The sequence below is a fragment of the Notolabrus celidotus genome, chromosome 11 (assembly GCF_009762535.1).
Source record: "Notolabrus celidotus isolate fNotCel1 chromosome 11, fNotCel1.pri, whole genome shotgun sequence".
NCBI lineage: Eukaryota > Metazoa > Chordata > Actinopteri > Labriformes > Labridae > Notolabrus > Notolabrus celidotus.
In genome coordinates this window covers 19,134,128-19,161,972 of record NC_048282.1, presented here as the reverse complement: position 1 = coordinate 19,161,972, position 27,845 = coordinate 19,134,128, and the positions used below count along the sequence as shown (strand labels likewise).

The 27,845-nt window shown below is 40.4% G+C and overlaps 2 protein-coding genes across 2 annotated transcripts; both read right to left on the bottom strand.

Moving 5' to 3' along the window:
• Positions 1–780: 780 nt before the first annotated feature.
• Positions 781–9,778, bottom strand: pa2g4b (proliferation-associated 2G4, b). Its single transcript, XM_034695670.1, has 13 exons — positions 9,528–9,778; positions 7,485–7,613; positions 6,619–6,724; positions 6,427–6,496; positions 3,967–4,059; positions 3,817–3,880; positions 3,643–3,721; positions 3,482–3,560; positions 3,266–3,399; positions 3,072–3,166; positions 2,102–2,229; positions 1,861–1,914; positions 781–1,765 (listed from the first exon to the last, which is right to left on the bottom strand). The coding sequence occupies exons 1-13, from the start codon at positions 9,613–9,615 to the stop codon at positions 1,706–1,708; spliced, it is 1,179 nt and encodes a 392-aa protein (XP_034551561.1). The 5' UTR covers positions 9,616–9,778; the 3' UTR covers positions 781–1,705.
• Positions 9,779–11,494: 1,716 nt separating this feature from the next.
• On the bottom strand, positions 11,495–26,928 carry erbb3b (erb-b2 receptor tyrosine kinase 3b). The gene is made up of 28 exons (XM_034696027.1): positions 26,558–26,928; positions 24,638–24,792; positions 24,362–24,548; positions 22,916–23,041; positions 22,757–22,819; positions 22,423–22,541; positions 19,920–20,061; positions 19,635–19,748; positions 19,430–19,547; positions 19,272–19,345; positions 19,067–19,157; positions 18,284–18,486; positions 17,925–18,057; positions 17,733–17,826; positions 16,856–17,013; positions 16,706–16,762; positions 16,353–16,494; positions 16,112–16,231; positions 15,870–15,968; positions 15,463–15,648; positions 15,220–15,375; positions 15,042–15,117; positions 14,797–14,943; positions 14,034–14,131; positions 13,768–13,944; positions 13,601–13,672; positions 13,085–13,379; positions 11,495–12,933 (listed from the first exon to the last, which is right to left on the bottom strand). Exons 1-28 carry the CDS (start codon positions 26,634–26,636, stop codon positions 12,029–12,031), a joined length of 4,386 nt encoding a protein of 1,461 aa, XP_034551918.1. The 5' UTR covers positions 26,637–26,928; the 3' UTR covers positions 11,495–12,028.
• Positions 26,929–27,845: the final 917 nt, after the last annotated feature.

Genomic DNA, 27,845 nt, shown 5'->3' with positions numbered 1-27,845 from the left:
AAAGTAATTTTCTCTTCCTTATTTAGATTTTATGTTTCCATTTTCAAGTTCTTCACAGTATTTTAAACATAGGTTGAACTAAACTAAGTCTTATTATGATAGACAGGACATTAAGTATGTTGATGAATGCCCAAACATTTTATCATTTAAAGGAGAATTGCAAAATTAAATTTGAATCTTTGTTAGAAATACAAGCAAAAGAAAAATAACTTCTCCAAAGGAAGGCATTTGCTGTATATAGAAATATATTTTTGATTTCAGAGCATGACCTTTTGCTCTATAATTGATGTTACACCCCTTTACATACCAGGGCGTTCAGTCTTTCTATATTACAAAGTCATGTTCAATTATTGCTGGTGAATATTCTCAAACTAATCACTTATCTGATTTGGGATTAATGCAATTCCATTGGAGTAAAACAGCTTTGAAAGAATAGCAAAATTCAATTTAAATCTTTGTTAGAAGTACAAGCAAAAGAAAATAACTATTGTCCAAAGGAAGACATTTGCTACATATAGAAATATATTTTGGACCTTTTACTCTATAATTGAGGTTACAACCCTTTATATACTAGGGCTTTCAGTCTTTCTATATTACAAAGTCCTGCTCAATTATTGTTGGTGAATATTCTCACACTAATCCCTTATCGGACTTGGGATAAGTGCAATTCCACTAGAGTAAAACCGCTTTGAAAGAATGACTTCAGATTCATGACTGAGTCAAAAAAAAGGGAGAAAACACATTCAGTCACTAGAACAATAATCTGAGAAACAAAAAAAATGATGTCAGGTGGCTTTTTAATGTTTCCAAAAATAGTCTCTGAAATTGGGATATGTTTTACAAAAGCATCCATAAATCTAACAGGTATGGACTTCTTATGTAAACACAGACTGTCAGACTCAGTGACGGCACCAGAGGACTGAATGCTGAACCCTTGGCAGGAGTTAGACCACAACTGAGAAAAAGAAATTCATTCGAACTAGTTCAATTACTCAACAATGTTGTAGAGGTTTTAGAAATTGTTAGTTGAGTAACATAAAATAGTTGCCTGGAAGTATACATAGTCTACTACTAGATAGGCCTAAGCATGAGGTGTATACATGTGGTAATTGGGCTGAAATCACTGGTAATAATTATTAATGTCACACTCAACTTTGTTTGAAGGTCATGACACCAAGGTTCATGACAGGTGTTACACATTGCTGCCCACAAGTTCATACTCATTTTAAAATGCATTGGCTACAGGTTTAGGAAGTTATTTCGATACCACACAATTACACAGAGTATTGTGCAGTCATCATCCTTGGCCGCTCTGTCAAAGTCATTTTATTTTCCATTTCTTTTCCTACAGTTAATGGGGCTGGAGGGACAAAGGCTCAATGTCAGTCAAATGGTTTGGTGTTCCTGTGAGTAAATGCCCTTACACAATACATCCTCTTTTGTAGCAGAGTTGCGCCCCCTATTAACAGAAAAAGGTTGTCTGAAGGACTGTGAGATTTATTGGGGATGCACATGTGTGTGAATGTGTGTGTGTAATAGGTGGAGTGACAGAATTTAGGAGCAGCATCATCCCAGACTGACATCAATTAGATTCAGAGGTATTCACAGCGGCTATGCCCGCAAGTGCCTCAGACAGCTGGGACAGAGGGATTCGTGACGTCTGTGTTTTGGGGCCATCAGATGTCGGTCAGAATTAAAGAGAAGTCTACTCTGCTGCCTCAGTCTCCATCGCCTGTCCTGTTGCGCTCTCAACAGTCTTTGAGGCCTTAAAAAAAACAAAGGGAAAGATTAAAAATAGAGGCAAAACTTGAAGCCTGTATTCTTGTGTTTTTCCTGAAAATGCATTGTCCTGTAACTCACCTTCTTTTTCTTCTTCTTCTGAGTCTTGCGGCTGGCTGAGCTTTGAAGCAAAGCCTGTAAATGGAAAATATAGTTGAGAAAAATGACTTTTATAACCTCTCTAGGTACAGAACATCATACATCAACAAATAATGGTTCTAAGAATGCTTAGTCAGCTAACAGCATGCCTCAAAAGCCCCCTTAATCTAATAGTTTACCCTCAGGAAGGGATTTAATACTACGTCCATCAATCATATTTTACCTTCAGCTCCGGGTCCTCCACTTCATGCTCGGACTTGTACAGTTCTGGCTCAAAGAGGCTGTTTGTGATTCTCAGAGGTCCGTTGGCCATGAGCAGAACAGTGAACTTGAACTGAGCGACAATTTCACCTGAAAACAGGATTGAAAGAGACATTAAGTAATGACTTTGTGTAGACAATTTGATCATCAAGTGTTGGAGTCATCAAGGCTGGACCGGATGTGGACATTTTCAAGGGCCACCAAAAAGCATGGTCAGAAGTAATTGTCCTCAGAGTTGTCTTTATTTGCTGTGAACAAGCTATGAGTGTGCAGAGACAAAGGGCAGAGCAGAGAGACAAAGTCAGGGGGCAACATGAAGCGTGGCTGCATATAAACAAAGACTAACATTCCTGCAAGTGTGTACGGAGCTGAAGGTCTTCTATCTGTTTCGTTTTGTTTTCAGTAGGAGTGTGTGCTTGCTTCGTGTTTTCTCTCTATGTCTCTAAATCATAGCTGCTCTATTTTTTTTTTTTTTTTTTTTTACTTACAGCAACATTAACTTCCCTCCAGGAGACCACAACAACACTAAGCAACTCATTTAGTGACTGACTTCTTCACCCGCGGTGTCTCACGGAGAGATACCGCAGGTCTTTTCTTCCTGCAGTGGTCAGACTCTATAACCAATAATATATATATTTGTGTGTAAGTTATGCTTATTTTTTACCTCTTGAATTTTAGTTTTGGTTCTTGTTTGCTTTATGCATTTCTTTTGACTTTAAAATGAACCGCAACTATATCAATCTAACACATCGCATCAAAAGGTATCAAAATATAAGTTTTTGCCAACCGAGGGTCTAGAAAAACATCCTGATTCATTTATATCTTACTTTCTTTTGCTCACATACAAAACAAAACCCTTTTCAGCATACAAATACACAAAAATATGTCTTCCTCCCCAAACCCTTTATTCATATCAGTACTATTGTACTCACCCTCCTTCTCATGCAGCACATTGAACGGCTGCACCAGCTCATGTTTGGCACACTCCACCACGCCCAGCCTGGCCTTGCCTTCTTCCTCAAATGCTCTGAGAAGACAAACAAAGAGAGGAAGAAAAACTAGAGGTGAAACTTTGGATTAAATTTTAAATGAAAAGAGTGAAATATCTGATGTGAAGAGACGCTACCTCAGAGTGAAAGGCATTGTATCAAAGCGTCTCTCCACCTCGCTGAAGAATGTCCGAGATGCCTTCATCTTCAAGCCGTACACTCTGTTGGGGTCTCTTTTGTAAACGGTGGTCCTCTGACCGGCATCTTTTGCCTGGTTCCAAAACAAAAATGTTCATTCCTAGCCTTTGTGGGTTTGGCAAAAAGCAGAAATATAAAAGAAACTGTCCTCTCACCTTTCCTTCTCCAGAGCTGATCAGCACGTCCACTGCATATACCTCATGCACCTCAAACTCAGCCTTCTCATGGTCCTTTCTGTGAAGAGAAATGAAAAGGTCAATCAAATGTTGAACACTCATCAGGTCAAAGAGGAGAATCTCTTGCAGAGTGAACTCACTTTTGCTGGTCCGTTGGGTTTTGAATGATAGTTTTCTCCCCATCAATCACGTGTTGTTTCAGCTGATGGGACAGCATGCCTGCACAAAATGAAGGAGCAAACTGAGTCAAGCATGTCAAATTACATCTGGCCACTGGAAACCACTGGAGCTTGAAGGTGTTCACCGACACTCACCCTCGATGGGGGAGCACTTGAATGACTTTGCAATCTTGTTCCAGGCCTCCGTCACCTGTGTGTTCTGACAGAGGAGAGGAAACCACGTTTACTAAATGAAGGGTGAACAGTGACGCTGGTGGTTGAGTAGGCACAGTGGACAAGTTGTACCTGGTTTCCTGGCTTCACAAGGCGCAGAGCCGCCTCGGCACAGAGGTGAGCTGCTTTGAGGACGTCAGCCTTCCGTCCCGTCAGTGGGTTTTCCTAAAGCAACAGCAACAACAGGAAAGTTTTGTTTAGTTAGTTAAGAGATGAAAAAAAGATTATAGCTAGAGCTGATGTAGCTACCACTATATGACATCCCTAGTGCCGTTCCAAACTAGTGTTCATTTCATTTACGAAAATTATGACGAAATATGTTTGTCAATGACCATATTTTATGACGAAAACAAGACTAAGACGCGCTACACTGCATCACTGATGATAAAAACTCTGACAAATGTTTAGTTTTCGTTGACTAGACAGTGACGAGACGAAAACTTTAGTGGCGGACCGTCGGACATTAAGAATCCATTTCCCCCCCGCTGTGCGTCTAATCTGTAGAAATACAAGTGTTGCATTCCTGTGACAGGCTGAGTTATTATCTGAGGGGCATAGTGTTAGCCTAGTCTCTACCTGCAGCAGGTGTGCTTCATGAACCAGCTCTCCTCACCTCCATGCATCCGTCTCATCTTCATTGATGATTTTTACCCCCGGTGTGCGTTAGTGACAAAGACACAACCGGGGGACGTCTGTTTAATATTTTAAGTTTTTGCCGCTATCACCGTAAAAAGCTCCAGTCTTCGGCTTGATTTAATCCAGTTTGGCGCTACATCAGACACATTTAGTAAGTTGTCATCAAAGATGCAGATGCATTTCTGAGTGTCTGAGTGTGAACCGACTGTCTGTCCAGTGCATGTGCATTCAGGGACCGCCGTAAAAGTGCAAAACAGCCCTTATATTGTGTCCATGGCATTTTTATTTGAATCATGACAATCAAAATATCTTCATAGTGGTCGCATCAAGAATGTTTTCTTTGTACTTTTTAGCAGTTAGAGGCTAAATCATTTAACGTCAGATATTACACAAAAGTGTTAAAAGAGTGAAATGTTGACTATTTGAACACTTGGTAACCATGATACTGATAACTGATCGACTACATTAATTATTTAAAGAGAAAATGTTTTGGCAAAAATCAAAGACTAGAATCTGACTAAAACTACACTAAAATGATTTGAGTTTTCGTCGACTAAAACTAGACTAAAACTATAAAGAGCTGAAAAGACTAAAATGTGACTAAAACTAACAGGCATTTTTGTCTAAAGACTAAGACTAAATCTAAAATAGCTGCCAAAATTAACACTATTCCAAACCCAGAATATTAAATCCAGTTTGGAAGTTAAAAATGAAGCTTCAGCTGTTCCATTTCTCCAAGTCAGCACACCACCACACTCCTATATCAGCTTACATGAGTCTCAGAATTAGGCTGCACCTTTGTCAAAGTGTTCTGTTATAGACATAACTCATCAGACATCAGAGAAACAAGCTCAGCTAAAGTTAGCTTAAACTCTGCTCACTGAACCCAAAGCCACAACAAATATCAAGGGATGGCAATTACTTTCTAATGAGAAGTTGCTTTATCACTCTTCCAAAGAGACTTTGTTTTTCCGTGGAGGAAACCTTTATGTATTTTACGTTGTGGATTTTTTGCACTTAAATGTAGTGCCTGTGTTTTCATAACATTTTATGGTTTACCTGGTCCCTCTCACACCAGTCCCTCTCGCCTTGATCAAGTTATTCTTGACTCCTCTCAAACTGAGGACAGTTAAGACGACAGGCTAGCTACATGGCAAAACACTGAAACTCATGAGCTGAAACAAATGCCTGGAAAACTAGAAAGAATGTGGTGCTACACCAAAACAGCTGACACTTGTTTACTCTGGCAAGATAGGCTTCATAAATAAAGGAAGGCCCTGCGGCATGCTCAAGCAGCCTTCTTCTCCTCCCTCATAGAACAGATTGAAATCAATCCAAGGTACCTTCTCCGCACTGGAGCCAGACTGAGTGACTGTTTCTACCTTGCAAATATTGTAACTTACAAAGTGCTGCATAGTGCTTTGCTCATGGTGGATTAAGATAAAAATCAGACTGAATCTTATCCTATCTTGATGTTGGGTCTTTGTTAATAATATACAAAGAGTACAGTCTAGAGCTGCTCTTTTTGTGAGGCGTCTTGAGATGGCATTCGTTGTGACTGGAGCTGTATAAATAATGATTGATTTCCCTGTGCGTGCATTTTGTGTTCCATCTCTTCTTGTCATCAATTTTAATGCAATTTAAAGGTCATTGACTGCCAGGACTATCTAGCGTCCTCAAAGGAGTAAAAAAACTATCCATCCTGCTCTGTGTACTACAATGCAGGTACAAATTTAAGTGCAGAGAAGAGATGCACATGCAAGTCAAAGAGGGAGGTGACTGCACCAACTAGTCAACTATCAAGTTTTAGTGGATAGCCCTGGCATATGTGGCTCGTAAGGATTGCTGTAGTGCTGGTATATTTTTTTTCACCTGCACAAAACGAGGATGACCTACCTTGGTCACTCCAACAACAAAGCTGTGAGCCACATTTGAGATGAAGCCATCAACGTGCACACCCAGGTCCCTGTAAACAAACAGAATATGAAAACATTTTTTAAAACAAGCTGGAAAAAAAATAATAACGTAAATAAGTAAATGAATAAATGTAAACTGGGATTCATCCACTATGTAGAACTGGCAGCTTACAGTTTGACCAGGTCCCCGTCCTTCAGTATGACATCAGGGTCGCTCTTCAAGGGGGAGTAATGGCATACGCAGTTGTTCACTGACACGCAAGTAGGAAAAGCAATACCTGAGGGAAACAGAGGGAATGTTGGAGTGCTGAGTCAACAACAATGGCTGCCTCTCAACTGATTAATTTGCACATTTTCAGGTCATCTCTTTTCAGCTGACCCGGAAATGGTTTCTCCTCTGCCATGATGAAGGATCATACAAATGGTTAAATGTGCCTGGAGGGGATGAGGAGTGAGGAGAGAGGAAGCTTCTGGAGGAACTCAGAGCGAGGACACACTGGTGTATCCACCATGATGGTATTTTGACCAAAGACGCAACATGATTGGTGCACATTCTACATTCTGCACCTTGATGCAGATAATTTGTCTATTTTTTGACTCTCACTGGGCCAATCTGAGGAACATAACGGTTGAAACACTGTGACTGCACAATAAAATAATACTTATTTTAGCACTTTACATATTTCAGGGAACAAAGGTTTCATTGTGAGACTTTAGTATGACTTGGATATCCATATAAACATGAAATAAAGTAAGAGCTTCCCTGGACCTTTGTACCTGTGGGTCTGACATGTGAGACAGCTGTGCAGCTTGCCATCAGTACCTGACTGCGCTCCAGGACGACGCTGTGGAGGTAAGGGTTTCTAATTTGGCAAATATGCCTCCTCTGTCCTCATCTCTCTTCCTTGCATTTATCTTTCAATTACTCGATGGAAGGAGCTACAATGCAAGGAAATGACGCAAGTGGAGGACCCGAGCTGACAAATGAATCATCTGGGACGTATCCAATGAATTCAGTGATGTTGATTTTAGATTTACCTTTCTTCATGTCTTTCTCCTTCTTGAAGACTTTCCCAGTTTCTGCCATGATGAAGGCATCTCCCTTTTCACACAGGCTGAGCACAGAGACTCCAGCCAAAGCTGCCCCGACCACCATCTTCAGGGCCTCTGCAGGATGAACAAGAGATGTCATGATGTGAGGAAAACAGAGTGTTAATAGTTTTTGGCTGCAGCTAAGCATTACTTCTGTTAGCGATGAATATGTCGACAACTTCTGAATTCTTTCAAATAATCACCCTTCATTAAATGGTCAGAAAATAGTGAAATAGTAATAGTTCAGCCCACATTGAACTCCTTTCTTTTATGTATGAGTGCCATACATACATAGCTTAGATAGTTTAGATAACACATCAAGGAAGACTGTTTCACACTCTTCAAGGCAAAAATAAACTGGCCCGACAAATTACGATGGAAACAAATCATATGACTTTGCTAAGCTGATATTTTGTTAGTTGTAGGATAAAAAAAATTGACAGATTGTCTGACAGCTGTATATCAGCTAATAACAGCAGCCGTAAATTAGGCGTCTCTACATTGATAAGCGGGTCAGCAGCTGTAACACAAAATGCAAAGCACACAGAGTTTCACTGATGTGAAGCACCTATAGCGCGCAGTCTTTACCACACTTAAGCAGAAATATGAGGAGGGTCTCGGAATGAAAATGAAGCATTATCGAACATTTTACCACAGTCATTTTTCATTCTATGATTAAGAATTATTTTTGAAATACTTGTAGTAGTTGAACTGTGTTTTGTGGCTTAACTCTACATGTAAGTATTGCTAAGCAGGGGAGGTATTGTACCATCAACAGACTGACGGTGATATTGTGATCAAAAATAAACACTAAGGCTGAACTGGGCGTCTGACAGCTGTGAGTCTGGTGACCTGCAAGGGTGAGGGTGAGAATCTGGGTCAGTTCTGATATACATTTTTTCTACTCATCTACTCAGTTCTGTTCTGTACATTGTTTTATACCTATGCTACAAGTCTGTGCACATATTTCACTGTGTCACTGGTTTTGTAAATATTTGTAAATGCACTTAGTTGTGTATATACTTCATAAGATATGCTTATTTATACTTTATTTTTAATTGCTAATAACTTTTTCATAATTTCTATTTTATAGGCTCTTTTAAATGTTTTGCACTATCTACTTTGCTGCTGTAACACTTACATTTCTCCATTGTGGGACAAATAAAGGATTATCTTATCTTCTCTGCAAGTCTTCCATGAGTTAGTCGAACTTAAAATAATAATAATACTGGTCTTAAAATTATATTTCAGCTCACTGAACACATTCCATGTCTCACTTTTAAGTTTATTGTATGAAATAGCATTGAGGAAGCACTTCTAATTGTGTCAAAGCAATGTTGTGTGTATGTGGCCTTCAAAACACTGCAGAAATTGTGTCCTGCACATGCTTGATATACTTGCAGTAAAATGTAGCTTAGTTGTCGATATTTAGAACCACTTATTTTTATATGTGTCCCCTCCTTTGTTAAATTATGTGCAAATTAACTTCTGTATAACTCTAATGACTTCGTATGAGACAATTTAACAAAGCTAGTTTTCCCGCGAAGCTCTGTTAAAAGACAAAATGTTCCTCCTGATTTAATTGAGCTCTAAGAATGCTTTTGAAAATCTACTCTTCCCTTCTTGGAAGAACCTCCTAGTGTTATTTAGTACATGTCATTGTTATCTCTTAGCAGTCACAGCTAGCTAACGTGTGCTAGTGAGGTAGCTAAGCCACAATGCTAGCAACCTAATGGTTAGCTCACCATGCTAATGTGACAGCAGCGTCACGCTGAACACATAAAAGCATCTATTGCATGAATGTCTGGTTAAATGTTTCTGCAGATGTATCTTTTCTTTTAACGATCGGCCGCTTTCTAGTCTGAGACAGCGTTGGCACAGCTGCGGCACATGGCACACTGCTGCCTGGGTTCGACTAGCTGACTCTGCTAGCTAACATGAGACTTGTGGACTGTGGAGTCAAACACGTTCACGCTGCATCCGACTTACGATTCGCAATCTCGGCACCCATCTTGTACTTGGTGACCACCAAGTCGTCGGCGATGGTCTGCTCCTGTGTCTCGTCATCTCCAGACATGTTGGCAGTGTGTCCGCGAACTCAGAGTAACTTTTCCCCGGCGGGTGTCAGTCAGTTACAGGATGGACCACGCTGCTCTCTCTGCACCGGCCCGCCCGACTCCTGCTGGCAGCCCACGATCACTAGATCCCGCCTGCTGCTGCCAAAGAAGCACTCTGAAGTCAAGAGAGTTCACCGCTCTGCTTGGACTGTAAAGTAGGGTGGCGCGGTGAGCGTCAATCCTGATAGGGGCTTAGGTGAAATTAAATGCATACCATGGCGTATAATAGGGATTCTTAAACTACTTTTTTTGGCTTTTGTGCCCCTTTTCAAAAACAATTTCAGCCAAGTATGGCCGAGAAAAATGTTCAGGAAATAGTACGGGAAAATAATATGAATACATGTATGCATGTGGATTTACAGTGTCATCATAAAATTGAAATGAAAGATGACACAAATTATATACCTAATACTTTGTGTGCAATATTTTTCAGAAATAATTGATGACCTTTGATGGCCCAAGGAGCACACCAATTTATTTCTGTCAAACAAGAAACATTTCAACCACCTGTCCATTTTATGAATGAATATGCTTAATTTGGAAATAGTGCACTATTGGATGTTGCATTGAAATAAAAATTAAATGCTGTTGATAAAGTTGTTTTAAATCAGATTTTTTATTTTGTTTGTTGTGATGCATCTTCTTTTTTTTTTCTTCACATTTGTCAAGTACCCCTTGCAGTAGTCCTACATACCACCCATTTGAGAATCACTATCGCTAAAATTAGTAACACCATCACTAATGCCGGGTGTTTATTACCCGATACAATATAGCCTACCCAGTAAAAAGTACTTGTCATCAAAATATATGAAAATACGAAAATACATGACAAATTAGAGTACTGTTCTTTTCTTTTAAACTGTGCCATGTCTAACAAAATGAAAAAAAAATGTATCATGGGGGACCCTATATAAATAAAAAATACTCCAAAATTACTGAAAATTTGGAATTTGGTACCAAAAATGTCCAAAACAAAAAATGATGAAACTGGAAACTTGGTGTTCGGTCCACCCATCCCTGGGACATTTGAGACTTCCCTGGTGAAGGCACAGTCTCCTTGACACACAAACAGCTGCAAGAGAGAGAAACAAAGAACACACCCGAACATGTGCCTGTAGGAAAAAGCGGGTTTTGGCATAGGGAAACACTCATGCCTTCAAAGACGTCAAAGACTGCGCTGAAGCTACACAGGGACCCGTGACACTCAGACAAACGCAACTTAGTGACAATCATGTAAATGTGTTTGCAAAATCACCCGGCGATAGTGAACTTCTAGGGTTAAATAAGTTGTTGTCAATGTGGTAATAGTCACAGCTGCTGATGTATTGCTTAAATTTCAATAACATAGGTGAGAAAAAAATAAATATAAGGCCGTGTAGAAGCCGGAATGACATGTAGTCATACACCACTGTAAACTTGAAATCTCAAAATGGCATTCTTTGTTGCCATACATTTTGTCTGTCAGTCTATCATCAAATGACATTCATAAGCAATTTCATCATTGGTTCTTATTCATTTACAAACAAACAATATCTGTCTTAGCCGGGTTATACATTAGCATATATACTGATAGAGATGTAGATCTGAACGAAAACGGAACAATATATAAGTGAATCTCTCAGTTCCCTGATTCATCTCTGATCTCCCCCTGACCAAATCGCGCGCGAGTATGTCCCCGACGCGTTCACATGGCTCCGTCATTTCTAATAATCGTAGAGGATATTTTATACAGTCTATGTAGAGGACTCAAAAAACTGGAGGTATCCAAAATTAGGCTATATTCATTTTTTGGTTTGATTTAATGAATAATTGTTTCAAATCCAGAGATGAAGAAGTGATACGATTGAGAGAATATTTTTTAATTCGACCGGTATTTTATTATTTGATTTGAAAGGCACATTGTCATATTTTCTTTGGGGACAGCTCTCCACAAATAAATGACACAAAGACATTTGCAAAATATTTTTATGTATTCATTTGTGTAACATTTCATGGTAAGCCTACAAAAGTGGGGCATGGTCACCTGAGCTGAATACTAGAAAATGCACAAGTGGGCTATACAGTAAACAGTATTGTCATAAAAATAGTTGCATAAGTAATATTTATATATCTGTTTTAACTGAAGGAACTACTTACCATATAATTTCACAGCCAAACAATACTTGTTTTGCCTGCAACAAAATTAAGTTTATTGTTTCTTCCATACCAATTTGCATGTATTTACTGCATAAAACTATAGGATGACTTTTCTTCAATAACCTTTATTTCTGAAGTTTACTAGACACTGGAACTGAAAATAAAAGCTGAAAATCATTACAGAATCACCAAAATAATTGATTGGAACATAAGTAGTCTCTGTCCCAGGCCACATTATTAGGTGCGTACAGCATCTGGCTTGATGAACAGTCTGCTGTGCCAGTAGTCCGGGTTGTCAAAAGATGAGTTGCTGCCAGGTTCCCCCATTCCAGCACACACCTTGATGTATCCCCCAATCCCAGCACACCTGCTGCTGCCTGCCTCCTCGGTAACAGTCCTCCCCTTCACTGGGATGTTCTGGTAGTCTGCTTGCTCCCACCCACTGGGCACCACTCCAAGTCTGGTCATCATCTCCTCATACTCCTCCACCTCTTCTCCCCCAGCTGTGAGCACATCTGGCTTGGGCATGACTGTACCACTCAGATCCCCCTGAAGAGGTTGTTTATTTGTGTTGTGGTACAGCGCTTCCTCTTCCTCCTTGTGCTCTTTTTTCAACACCTCTTTTGTTTGGTCTGTTTCCTCCGTCCCTGCTTCAGATGTTTGACTCCCACTTTTCTCCCATGCTTGAGCCTCTCCCTCTGTAGAATTGCATCGCCTGATATCCATGTATTCATACCTGCCTATTCCTTGGGCTTCATCTCCTTGGTCACACACAGCTCTGAACCCACTATCAGAGTCTTCAGAGGGCTGATTTTCCTCTGTGGAGTCTCTTTGATCTGCAACACTTCCCTCACTATCCTCCTCTTCTTGTTTATTCGTCAAAGGTGAGACTGAAGCCAGAGTTTCCACATGTGCTGTGTCCTCTGCAGGTGATGGATACATGACAGTTGGAGAGGGTAAAGGTGAGGATTTAGGACTAGGTGCCACAGATCGACCAGGGCCTTTGGGTTGTGTTAAGACACCACTAGTGGAGCAAGACATTTTGCACATGATTTCATACTCCTGAGAGGGATTCATCACCACGAGAGACAGATTACTCTTGAGTTTTGGGTTTCGTCGCCCAGATTTAGATGCTCTGCAAACTAGGAATGTGAACATAAAGAAAAAACGACAGGGGAAGAAGCTTTGATTAAATATATATTTTTATCATTTGCATTTAATATTCTAAAGGTAACACAACAGTTAAGAAAGATACAAATTAATCCCCATGCTTTTATCTTACTGATTATTTACCTCTCTCTGGAGTTACAGGTGACCCAGCAAGGATGTAGCCATAGTGATCCACCTCCTCCTCTTCCTCCGCCATCCAGACCTTATATGAGCATGGACTAGATGCAGTTGAAAGTTTCCTGTGGCGGTTAATAGATACTCGAGGATTTCCCCTCTCAGAGCCAAACCTGGCTCTGTGAAGACTCCCACCACTCCGTAAGCTTTCCTCGCGCAGCTCTGCTTCCCTGCCGCTTCCCCTGACCTCTGACCTGTCAGGTAGTGTCCGCACCGAACTCAGTCGAGACCTTTGCAGCCACAGCTTAGACAGAAATGCAAAGGCTTAAATTGATGCATCAGCTCGTACAAATGAATCCTGTTATTTTTAAATGAGACATGCAATACCTGAATGATGCATTTCTATATGTTTTACTTCCTGAGGAAATTACCTACTGACAGTAATTGGCAGTACAATTGATTTTTGCATACTGGCAAAGGGTAATGGGCTAAATATCTGTATGCATTTGTGTGAGTCTGTATCACCTGGCGGATGCTGTCGACAGGGCTTGGGGTCATTGGCAGATATCCAATTGGTCCAGCCTGAGATGTGCCACTCTACAAATCAAAGAAGAAAAAAATAGTCTTTGGAACTTCCTGATCTGCTCCAAATGGTCAAAAAAATGTACCAACTCTAGGATGTATGCCATTACCCTGTAAGAATTAATCCGGGAGCGAGACAGACTCCAAGATGGAGAGTGTTGGAGAGGAGGAGTTGCCAAACCATCCTCCAGTCCTTCCACGTCCTGGTCTTCAAAAGCTGCCTCCAAAAGCCCACGCTCTGATTCTCTTCGATGGATCTCTCCTGAGGCCATTTCTTCTCCTTCTGACTACAGAATAACACGGACACACAGGGTTGGAAATCAAAGTGAGCAGCCTGCAGATTGTGTCACAGGATGAATGACAATAGATGCATTACCTTGATGACTAGATATCTGGGTGGGTCTCTTGCCATGCGAGTAAAATCACTTGCCAACTCTTTAAATGTCGGCCTTATGTTTTCATCAATCATCCAGCCTGAAGAGAAGAAGTAAAACAATTAATGATTAACTGATTGTAAGATGAATGACATGTTATCCTGCCTCCCACTGTACAAAAATGATGGCATAATATCTGACATGTGCTGACATCTTGTGCATAGGGGTCAGATCTCAGAGCTGCAGTATTGACAACACTACCCTACTTCTACATTCCAATCATGTAATGGCCCATTTCCACTACGGTTCCAGCCCTACTTGACTCGACTCGGCTCTACTCGACTCGACTCTACTCAGCTTGCTTGGTACCAGAGCCCATGGAAACACAACACAAACCGAGTAGAGTCAGGTCTAGTCGGGTAGAGTAGAGCTAAGACGGGCCGGTGGAAAAGGGCCTTTAGTCACAACATTTCCCCCCATTTTTAGCATCAAATAGCTAATTACAGTAAACTTGGCATTAGATTAAACATTTGGATATAACTAAGCATGGCAACAGTAAGCTACAATGGCAGAAACCGTGTTTGAGAAAAACTCATTTGATCTGTGTTTAGTTTTAAAGTTTGAACCATGTCTCATCTGTTCACATCAAGGAGGTGTGGTTTATGATATCAACTATTTGGCTTCACTTTTGGTGACCTGTCATGACCTCCATCTTTTTAAACAGTTAATGTTGAAAACACTGGTGAAAAGTTTAATCACACCCACATTTAACCATGACCATGTAGACATCTATGGTGCAGATGTGAGGCTGTGACAGTCGTTCACCCTTCTCCAGCAGACTTGGCACTTCCTGTGGCTGTACAGATGCATACGGCTCTGCCCCGAATGACATCATCTCCCACACTGTCACCCCTGTCCGGGAAGACATATGTTTTAGATACCTCTCTGCCAAAATTCTCGGACAGCAGCTTTCAGAAAGAGTTTATAGTTACTGGCAGGCAGCCTCTTACCATAACTCCAAACGTCACTCTGATGAGTGTATCTTCTAAACAAGATGCTTTCAAGGGCCATCCATTTTATTGGAGTCTGGATTAGGAGACACAGAGCACACATTGCAGACAAGTTGCACAGATTTATTAGAACAACCCCTTTAATGTGACTTTACTAAACTGAATGAGTCAGAACAACCTTGGTGTCAGTGTAGACATATTTCTTGTCGTCGGGATAGAGGAGGTCTGCCACACCATAGTCAGAAATCTGGACCTGGTAGTCGTTCTTCAGAAGGATGTTGCGAGCAGCAAGGTTTCTGTGCACCATGCAGTGCTCTTCCAGGTAGTACATACCCTGGGAAAAGAACAGTATTCATACCCGATGTGTATTCTGATACCTTATTTGTAACATTTGAAGCTCAAAAACTCACGACAGACTCACTTTTGCGATCTGCACACACCAGTTGAGGAGGCGCTGGGGGTCCAGGCTGGTCTTGTTCTGCCTGATGTGCTCCAATAAGGAGCCATGTGAGCTGAGCTGGGTCACTAGTTGCAGAGTGGGACCTGGACAAATGCCTAGCAGCCTCACAATGTAGGGGTGGTCCAGGCTGCCCATGGCCAGCATATGCTACAAAGAGAGCTAATTATCAAACACTTCATACTTTGTAGACAACTTTATAATATACTTGTAGTTTTTGTCGTGGATTTTCGAAATGAAAGACTTCTCAGAGCATCCATTTACAGATATATTTCTAAACATCCCAAAAAATAGTTTTTTATTCAATGCTCTAAATTCAATTAATGACTATTTCTGTGATGTTTTAGGTGAAAAAAAAATCTGATTCTCACATCAGTGATTTCATTGAAGGTCTGTCTGCCTGAGCTGTCCTGGATGGTCTTTATGGCCACAGGGATCTTCACAGTCTCCCCCTCTGGAGTCCAGAAACCCTTCGACGCAATTCAATTTACAGCTATAAACTACAAATCACTTCACATGAATCTTGTACCCATACTCTTGTATGTCTACACATATTAAAGAAGTCAGACAGATAAAACATTAGATATCCAGAAATATAATGGGTAATAAATACCTTGTTCACAGTGCCAAAAACTCCTGAGCCAAGGGCTTTGATTTTTTTCAGCTCTGACGGCCTGAGGATGCGAGCGTGAACCTTGGTGCCTTTCTCTCCTGGACCCAGTGGCTCAAAGCTCTGCCAAAAAGCAAGAAAGAAACCTACATGATTTATTTCTTTTCTGAAAATGCAAGAGTCATGCATAATAAAAAATAACTTTAAAGTCGCTCATGAGGAAGAATGGCCTTAAAAGCCTCACCTCTCCACTCTCCAGGTACCTCCTCATGGCTCTCTTGCGGCGGATGGCCAGGCCTCGGTGGTACAGCAGGCCCAAGAAGAACAACACCAGACAGAAAATCAAACCTGCAGGGACACCTAGAGCTATGCCTGTGATCTGACCACTGCAGACAGAAGGATAAGGAAGAAGAATAAAAATGAGTTTATCAACCGGCTGTGGTTAGGAGAATATAGAAGAGAGAGGGACACAAGCTAAGGCAATTAAATCTACACGATCTGACTTATGTCCCAGTCATTGTGATTTTGTTTTAATAGCACAGTGGGTTGTGGTCAGGTCAAACATGTTGCAAATCACCAGCAGGGGGCGACACTCACCTGCTAACTGCCAGTCTTGCCGCCTCTAAACAATCTTTCAGTCCTGGACCTGAGCATCTGTGACACATTAACATATCATTATCTCCAACAGTCACTTATTTTCTTAGTGCTTCACATCTGCCAATAGACACCAGAAAAGTCCAGTCTCACCCCTGTGTGCAGTTGTGGTGACACGGTTCACAGTGCCCCTCCCTGTTCGGGTATTTGAAGATCAGCCCCCTCTGACCATCATTCACTCCAGTGGGACAAGAGGACATACAGTAAGGACCGTCTCGAAGGTTGGCACAGGATTCACAGTGGTCTGCGCCCTAACATTGGAAAGAGGGGGTTGTATGAGAGATATGGAGGCAAAGAGCAGAGTTATGTATAATTCAACGGTGAGGCATTTAAGGCACAAAAACTGCCTTTGCTTGATTCAGACACAGAATAAAGGATTTAAGATATTAGTTCCTCTATACAATTGGTAATATAATGTGAGAGGCGTAGCAGGAAGTCAATACTTCAGTGCTGAATGTGAGAAAGCAACAATCTTAGACTGGACAAAATATTTTATTAAGGTACCAAACATCCAAAGTTGTTAAGAAGATCCAAATTTCTTTAGTAGTTCAGACAGTCCTCATTCTAATATTCCTCTAAAGCAAGGTAACAAGCAACCAATATTTAAGCAGCATTTATATTAGCCTTCTAAAGATGGAAGGTTGGGTTCACAGGTGGGCACATAAAGTAAATGATTAGGGCGCTGGTAGTTTCTTTGACACTGGTGCAAAAGTAGTTTTTTTGAGTAGTAAGGGTAGCATGCCCCCCAATCCTAGATACAAAAATAAGCCATTGTTTTCTTCTTTGGCTGTAAAAAAAAAAAAGGTCTCATCATTAACACATTTGTAGAGAGTACCAGAGAGGTAGGACTTATTTAGAGATTTTGTAAAGTCAACCATTCCCCCAAAATTGAGTAGATAAATGGCCAAATGCCAGCCAGGATTCCTACAAAACTACTGGGCAACAGTGTAATACCAAAATATGTGTTTACCGGTCCAGCACAGCTAGCCTTCCCTCTCTGAGGCTTACACTCGGGATGACAGGCCACACATTCGCCATCAGATCGGGCGAATTCCTTTGGTGCTCTAGAGACAAATTTGAGATAAAATGTGTAAAATGAATAAATCAAATTCACAAAAAACAGCAGCAGAAATGTCACAAACCGAAACATGTATCTACTGACCCGGTGAAAAAGTTACAGCTGCCCACACATGTGCCTTCTCGGCTGTAGTTCCTGCAGGAGACACATTGGTCAGGCCCCGGGCCCCAGCAGCCTGAGTTTGAACACAGCGGGTCACATACATGCCCTTCTGCGACTGTACACACACAAACACAGATGTCAGAAAAGCATCCAGATACTGCTGAAGGGTTTTTTGTAACTAAAAGGACAAAAAATGGAACTCTTCTCTGATAAAAGTGTACATATCCTTTCAAAACAAAGACTGAGAGAAGTTTGTGGTATAGTTTGTTTTGTTTAGACAACATGAGCAGGTAATCTAATATTTAACTTGAATAACAGAAGAGGTTTTTCAGTCGCCTCACCACACTCCTCCAGTGGCCTGTTGTTGTTGAGGTTGTTTTCTCGAACTCTGCGGCCTCTGAACAGCTGCGGCCAATTGACAGTGTGCTGGTAACAGAGGTTGGCATTCTGACTGATGTACACACTGCCATCACTGATCTCTCGCAGAGAGCGCAGACCCAGTGAGGTAAGTGTGGGGATGCGCATCACCATCAGAGAAAAACGCCTTCAGTTAGAGTGTGTTAGGAAAGAGGGGGACACAGAAACAAAAATAAAATTAGAATAATAGAATATGATTGAAAAATCAAAACTACATTGCATCTGCAAATTGTGTCTTAGTGTCAAGCAAAACATTGTGCTACAGCTTGGATGCCTGTCATGTAGGGACTGCATGCATATACACACATATCTATTCATGGCTTTGAAGAAGCACAGAGCCACAAAAGAGAAGTTAGATTGTGAAACACTGAACACCATGGCTTGTCATGAGGTGTGAATACTGAGAGCAGTTTAGAAATCTAAGCTGAAAAATAGCAAAATGTGGAGTGTGCCAGAGAGCAGTGATGAGGCATGGTTATGTAATAAACTTAGAATCCAGTACAGATGGATATTTGCAAAGAATCTCAAGCATCAGAGGTGTACAGCAGATGATCACCTGTTCATTTTTTATTTAATGTAATATCAAAGCATTATGGCTTTAGTTATATTCAAATAAACACAAGCTTCTTCATGTAAAATGACAACTTGCTTTAAATCAGTTTAATGTGCTGTCTTCACTGTAACACCAACAACCTTACAAGACTTACTTGTAAAGTGACCTTCCTTGAATGGTAGTCAAACTTGAAAAAACAGACAGATCGTTCATTTCTTTGGGCCATGACTGGATGTTCAGAATATCTGACAGCAAAGAAAGGGATAATATTAAACTTGTCTCTGATTGATTCCCATGAAGGTAAAGAAATTGATTTAAAACCTGCTGGAAGCCTTAAAAACTTGACAGCGTATACTAACCTGTAATTTCTCTCACAGTGCAGAAAACTTCAAGCTTTTTGGCATCCAGGGGTGGGATGTTCTTAAAGTCATCACTATGAAGAATTAAAAAACACACAATAAGAGCAGTCACTGTAAAGCATGTAGTCTGACATTCTCCTGGTAGTGAAGCTATATACCCAAGTATTCCTGTGACCAGGAAGTGCAGGCTGCCCTGGATCTTTGTGCAGTTGATGAAGCTGTCGATGTTACTGGAGTCCACAGTCTGTCTGTGTTCAGCCCCCGTACCCTCACACACTGCAGGGAACACCAAACCTCATCATTAGCTCTGGTGAGTGGAAAATTAAGTCAGCTTAAGAACAAGTAATTGATGTTGGTGTCAACCTTTTGGGCAGAGTCCACTGCAGAGCTCACACTGCCTCTGGCCTTCTCGCTCCACCTCCATCTTGTCAGGAGGACAAACGCTCACACAGGAGCTGCCATCCACCACAAAATGAGCTATGAGGAGAGATAATAAAGCCATGTGTGAGATGTGGAAATTACATATGGTTTGACGCAAGAGTTTCATGTGTTAAGGATCTACGACAAACATGACACATAGTTGAATTTTTATAAAGTCTAAGAAAACCTGGTGAGTATACAAAGACAGTCGAAAGACAGGTGACTCACTGGGACACTGGGAAACACAGATGGAGCCATACTGATATTTAGCATTTGGGTTGGTTTCCATTTGAAACGTCTGCTTGTTGTAGATCAAAGTCTGGGGACACTGAGGCACACAGGCTCCAGTGTCGTTGAAATGACGACATGCCTATATGCAGACACACAAACAAACATATACAGATGTTTACAACTCAGCAACTTCTTTGCATTTACCAATGTCCGTTATGGCATAACTTTTATACTAAATTTTCAATTTAAAACAAGTGGATAAATAAACAAATAAATATATAAATAAATGAACATCTCAACAACTACATTACAATGTGCTGGGTAATGTTGTAGCCACATTTTTTTCTGCCCAGGTTGCAACAAGCAGTGGTTGACGAAGTGCACAGCTTCATTACTTCAGTCAAAGTATAGATACTCCATGTCAAATATTACTCCAATACAAGTTGCTCTGTCAGATTATTACTTGAGTTAAAGTACTGAAGCACTTGCTTTTAAAAATACTTAAGTATTCAAAGTACTTTTTAAAAAATCTCAAAATGTTGTATTTTCAAAAAACATAAATGCAGTCAAGACTACTTACATTTGGTTACATTATGCTTTCCCTGGAAACCATTACTTGAAATCTCTAAAAACTATACCATGAAATAAAAACAGCAACAAAGTTACTCCAAGCACAGACACCTTAGTTTGAAATGTTCATCTGGAATGAAACAAATGTTACGTAGCTCAACACGCCTTCTCAGGTTGGACAGTGATTTTTTTTATGTTTGAGCAGAGTGGGAAACAGGGAGAACATTTCAAACTATACGTATCATTTTTCATTTTAAAAACCTCTAACACGGGCTGAAGATATGACCATGGGTGCTCAGGTGGAGAATTATAGACATCATTACCACCTCTAAATGTACTGCCTGATCTGAGTGAAATTTGCTCTGTGCTTGCTCCACGTTCAACCATGGAGACGCACGATATACAGGTACGATTAAACCACTGAGACAAACAGAACTACACAAACACATTTTACTGTCTTAGGGATCAGATTTAAGAAAAGAGAAGGAAATTCATGAGTTGACTTCAAAGCAAAAGTAGAGAGTAACTAGAGCATTGATAGAAATGTAGTGGAGTCAAAAGTACAATAATTGTCTTCTGAATGTAGTGGAATAAAATGAATAAGTATTCCCCCAAAAAATACTCAAGTAAAGTACAGATACTCTAAAAATTTACTTAAGTACAGTACTCAAGTAAATTTACTTTGTCACTGTCCACCACTGGCAACAAATAACGTTCTGCGATCCAATGACTTTTCATTGAGGACAAATCAAAAATTTAACCCCATTCACCTTAGCTAAATTTTGTATTTAGTGCTAATTAGCACATGTTAGCATGTTTAAACACTGGTTAACGTTATACTTCCTTAGCATTAGCAATTAGCACTATCATTTGAGGTGTCTTGGCATTTTCGGTCAAAGCAGTGCTGTCAAGAGAGCAGCCTTACAACTGTTAGCATGGCTACACACTATTTTACTTGTTAACCCAGGGGTTCCCAAAGTGTGGGTCGGGAACCCCTGAGGGGTCGCGACACACAAATAGGGGTTCGTGAGATGTCTTACAGAATAAAAAAATATATATATTGCATTTCAAATGAAAGTCCAAAAAATAACTCCAATGTCAATTTTTTGTATTTTTGGTACTCACTACAGGGGGTTGGTTTACTCCAGAAACATACATACTGTTTATGTATATGTTGAGGAGCTGCTGTATCTAAATGAGTTGCCTTTCCCCAGAAATTAGGGTTACCATATGTTTCTTTTATGATTCCAATCCATTCTCTTTTGCTGTGGCTCAGCATTCATCAGATTTGATGGTTTAGTCACAGACTTTACCAAAAAGTGTTATACTTTTCTTTCACAAATGTAGGAATGAAATTCCATTAAAATGTACAAATATTTATCTTGCCCGGCTCAGCACCCCTAAACATCTGATCCTAGGATCGCCCCTGGTGAACAGTTAATTATCAAAAGCATCAGCAGCAGTAGAAACACAGCTCATATAGGTAGGCTAATTTTCTGCAGACCAGCTTAATGAAACCATATTAAATCACTTTGAGGGACAGTGGTGGTCGCAAGTCTTTGGTATTTTGGGGGTCGCAGGCGGAAAAGTTTGGGAAGCCCAGTGTTAATCATCCAGACCTCCCTTAGATTTTAAAATCAGTGGTCATCACATTCACAAGTTATGTTATAAGAGGATCAAACCAGAGAGGCACAGGCTAATGTTTCAAAGGGAATAATACTCATTTTTTTCTTTTTGGTAGCAGACTATAAAAATTCAGATACACCAACAAAGAAGAGTATAAAATCAGTTTGTAGAGAATGAAGTGGGTTGAGAGTGGGCAAGTGTCAAGCTTCTGTAAGGGGATTTCCATACCACACTATCATAGCATAGTCATCGTGCAGAGCCTTTTATTAGTCCATTCCAATAGAGGCAAACATGGAGTACTCACAAAGCAGTCCACATCCAGAGGGCCTTTACATCCTGCTGCACACTCTACGTGACAGCAATCCCTCGGGCTCGTCCCAAAACAGCGGCCATTACACTGCGGGGCGCACACCATCTTAGTCACTGAGACACACAGGAGAGATGAGTTCAACAGAGGTCACCGATTTGTGTGTGTGTGTTGTGTCTGTGTCTGTGTCTGTGTCTGTGTCTGTGTGTGTGTGTGTGTGCATCACTCTCCCTCTGTGTATTTCTGTGTATGAAGAGAGGCATTCTCTGGAAGAAAGGGAGGAGGGGAAGAGATAAAACACAGAGAGGAATCAGAACAATTGGGCGCTCACAGATCTGACACTGGTCCTTATTTGGTCCCCAGCAGTAATCTCCACAAGATTTGTGGCACGGGCCTGACAGAGAGAAAGATAAAAAGACAGGCAGAGCTCATTAAAAAGAAACAATCTGCAGATAATTTGAACAGATAATAAAAAGCGACTATTACAGACCTCTCTCTCCATTGTAATTGATGTCAATAGGAGCACTGTTGTCTCCGAAGATGTCTTGCCAGAAAATCCAGGGGCCATAACTCAGGTACTTGTTGTTGATAATCTGCACTCCTCCCTCCAGAATCTCTGTGAAGCAGTGGTAGGGTAATTATGTAAGATACTGAGTGAGAGCAGACAGCATCCTTCAGAAGATATAACAGTAACACTACAGATCTGTATAAATATTCTGAACATAAATTGACATTCAAGCAATAGCGGGTTAACACATTTGTTTTTAGGTGTGATTCCAAAGATACTTTTTTAATCTGGACATAAAAAATGTACCTCTATATGTTATATTTTAAAGCTTCTGTGAGTAGCTTTTGGTTCTTTGTTGGCACTCCCTGTGGACAGAGTGGTGCCTTTTAGTTCCTAGCCAATCTTGTCCTGTACATGCATAAAAAAGGTTTCCGAATGAAAATTCTCATCCTGCTCTTCTAACAGTCAAGGGTTACACTGTCAATGATTTTTTTTCTTGGAAAATGCATAAAGAAGGCAGTACTTTTAATCACATATCCTGACATCGACTGGGTGGCAGCATTTACAGGTTTTAAAAATGACTGTAAAAACTCCTCACAGTAGCTTTAACATAAGTTCTGATATTAATTTGATCTAATGTTGAACCTCAAATCTTTACCCCAGTTTCCCCCTTTTTTTTTCATTAAAAAAACCCCAACATATCCATGTTAATACTTTGGCAAAAATGACTCTATTTGTTTTTCTGCAATAATTATAAGCACTGTATAATAAAAAGACTGTTTTGCAAGTTTTACTACATTTGTCAGACTTTTTATTGACTCTACACTCATTATTGAAACACATAAAGTGGACTTTTTTATTTTTTATTTTGTTTGTTATGTTCTCATTATTGTTACTGGTTACATCAGTTGTTGTTCTGTTGTTGGGGATTAAAGATACATAACATTTAGCCCCCAGCAATGAAATGTTTTATCAACACATACTGACTTTACTGACTTACTAGCAGCTTTAAGATCTGTCTAAATCTATTGTTCTGTGCCCAATAAAATGCCTCTTTTTAATCACAACAAAAACTATAAAAGCATATTAGAAGCGAAGCAGCATTCTCTTTTAGTTCAATTTTTTTGAATGCCTTTGGATTCACTGTTTTCAGTGCCTTTAATCACTTATTATTATATATTTTTTATAATTTTGGGGGGCTTTTTTTGCCTTTATTGACAGGACAGCTGAAAAGAGACAGGAAATGTGGGGAGTAGAGAGTGGGGGACATGCAGCAAATGGTCAACCGGCCGGGAGTCAAACCGGCGACCTCTGCGACGAGGACAATTGTCTCGATACGTGAGGCGATTAGACTGCTAGGCCACCAGTGCCCCGCCTTGGATCAATTTAAGGAGCTTTAACACCTCACATGTCTCCAACTCTCTTTACCTGTCAGATTTGCAAGCCCTAGCTGTCGCAAGCCGTTGGAGCCATCCTTTGGGTAGTTGAAGAAGACAGATAGAGCAAAGCGTCTTTCATAGAGGCTGTTTCCTCTGATGACTCGTAGTTGCCCAAGAGGAATCTCCTGGAAGTGGTTCATTGCAATGAGGACGTAGCCAGTCACCTCACGGATTGTCTGCAAGAAAAAAAGAAGAGTAAAGGTCTACACTTTGTGCATGGAGATCGGTAAAAAAAAATGAGGGGGAAGAGGAGGACACAGTTTACCTTGAGGAAGGAGAAGTCCCAGTTACTTTCAATCTGAGTGATCTCCAGGTTTCCCATGATGATCTCACAGCCAGTGTAACGGTCCTTAGTCAGGTTGTACTGGGTCTCCTGAGAACCTGTGGAGCTCAGTCCATTCTGCGTACCAGGACACACCACTGATTGTATACAGAAAGGAACAACACATATTATTGTAAGTCTATAAAAAACTAAAACAAATAGAACTCCACAGGTTCAACAGTTTTTACTCCTTTTTACTTGCTGTTCTGCTGTCCAACAGTTTCTGTTAGACTCTGTAACACATTGAAAATGAACAGCAGGTGGGTGAAGCTTGTTTGAGTTGTCTAAGCCATCACTGGGTAAATTCAGTCTGTACCATGTTTTATCATTGTTACACTGGTTTCAAAAAAATGATCATCACAATGTAGTCATGATGGGATTAATGCTGACAGTCATGTAGGGCACCACAAATTTTACAAGACCAGTGGCATGAAATGGTTGGAAAAAAAAAACAAAAAAATGGCATGGCTTTAAAGCATGAATGTGCAAACACATCAGTATTCCTCAAAGGAGACCAGATGGTGAATGTTTGAGTGCTATAAGCTTGTTTATTATTTCTGCAGTATATATGGGTTTGCTCTTCCTGGTGCTTTGTTTACTACTGTGATGGCTGCAGAGTTTGATGTGTAGAGTAAAATCTGGCAAGCTGTAACCCCACTGCTTATATGAAGCAGTCCAGGCCTGGGGCTGATAGAGTAGAGGGCCGAGGGTCGAGGAGAGCAGAGCTTTTTTCACACAAAGTGCTCCATTGTGATAAAGTTATAAATGTGGACAGTGTGTCACAGTGAGTGAAGAGTGATGCAGTGACAGACAGTGCTTCTATGTGTGCGCATGTGTGTGTGTGTCTGAGGGGTCTGCGTGGCTGAGATCATACCAACAGACAATGGGGCATGTGTGAGTGGGACATTCTGGCAGAAGGAAGGGAAATATTGTGGACGGAAGGAGACATACACATCAGCTCCTACTGAGCTACAAAACCTAAGGAACTAGTCCTGAAGGTGCAAAGATTACACCTGCAGCAGCCAGTACAAGTCATATCCTGTCTGAACTGTGAACATGCAGGTGCACAGAACCTTATCTTTCAGCTAAAGTAAAATAAGCTCTGAGTTTAATGCATTTATTTGAATTGTAAAAATGAGAGAGTGACATACTGACAGACGACTGTAAAATAATTCATACTTTCATGCATCTACACATTAATGCATGTCTCCTCACAGTCACAAAACAGAGGTCATTTCTAAAAAAAAAAGTTATATGATAATACTATTTGGACAATAAAAGTGTGCATGCATGCAACTCTGCACAATTCAAACAACTAAATAAGGCTTTTTAAAAAACGGGTAATTCCAGCATGTACCAAAAAACAACAATCATCAACAGATTGAACACATCAACATGCACAGAACCAGATGTCCTCTGTAGCTCTTACAATTGGGGTCATTGCCATACACACAACATCAAAGTCCTGCCTCCCCCAGGACATTAATGATGCTCCCGTTCAACTCTGCCAGCATTTAAAGTATACTGCTGCATTAAGGACCCTGATTGGAGTCTACTACAGTAAAAGGCTTTCAAGGGGGAGAGTAAAGGAAGATCTTTTTGATCCAAGACAAAGGAAAGAAGACATACGGTCAAATAGTTAATACATTTTTGGTTTTCTTAATCCTGGATAGCATTAAGGATTATTATTGCATTCTCTTATAAGGTTCTGATCTTGACAATATGATTTCATAACCTAGTTAGAGGGTGTCAAGTCAGGCATATGCTACTAAAATTATATATATATATATATAAAGAAACAAGTCTTCTGTGCTCTTACAGTCTGAAAAGAGGAAAGATATATGGAATAGTACATTTCCTTACCTTCATGGGTTTGGGAAGCTGCTGCTTGTAGCCTCCATGATAACGTCAAACACAACATGACTCGCCACCACAGTTTCATCTTGAAGTCGAGTCTATTTAGCGAGATATTCACATGTCACACAGGTTCAGGTGGTCTTCTGTACAGCTAATGATGTGTAATAAGGACAGGGTGTAAACATGTATTGCAATAGATATTCAGGCTTCCAATGTCCGTGAAAGAAAAATCCAATATCATGCAGGAGTCAAGGAGAAGGAGAAATTCAAATCAATAAGAGTGGAAAATGTGCGCCAACAGCTAAACTGAAAACGTCGAACAAGTGGCAGTTTATTTTGACGACGGGCTTTCCCTCCCAGAGTGGGACACGTGATTGGCCAGGAGCCCGATTTGTTAACCAATCAGAGGTTTGTCCGTCATTTTTTTTTACGCTGCAGCCTCAGTTGTTGCATTGAACATCCCACATAAATAACATATCACAAAACCAACATGTTAAGCTAGGTAGGCTAATAAAGATTAAGCTGACTATTCAATTCAAAAAGTTATGTGGTATTTCGGTATGAGTGCCTCTATATGTAAATGGTAAAAAATTGGGACAATGCAGTGTCTGACAAAAACATAAATCGAAACGTCTTTCAGCTGAGGCAGTTTAAACACCATATATGTCCCCTTTATGTGCAGCTATTTTGGATTCGTGTTGTCAGCTGCAGTGTGTGGAAGCTGTGATGTGGTCTCCCAGTCAGCACCCAGCTCTGTGAGTGGCTGTACTGTTTCCCCCTGTAAAGAGCAGTATTGTCCCCCCCACCGCCCTGTCAACTGGTTAATCACCACTTTGATGCGTATGGAGCAGTGTGTCACAATGGGCACATTGTCAGATGGTCAAGTGACTTCTGAACCCAAAAGAAGAACATGCTTAATTTTGATGAAAATTTGCTTCAGAGCGGGAGAGATTCCTGAACATAAAGCTGTGAGTGAAAAGATGGAGGAGTCACTGATGGATGTGTATCAGTAACTGCTTCTGACAGATGTACTTTTAATCTTATTTTGTAGGAGACTCAAATAGCTGAATACTCGTTGTTTGGTAGGGAAGCTTCTCATGGAAATGACACTGAAAACACTCTGTTGTCTTTTTTTTTTTATCAATTGGAAAGTCAATTAAATCATTTATACACAAAAATTGAATTGTAGGTTGATCCTAAATCTAATCTGTAAAAAAAAATCCAGCATACAAATGATGCAAATGAGTAAAGAAATAGAGCCTTTTAAATTGTAGCAGGATTTACATACACATTG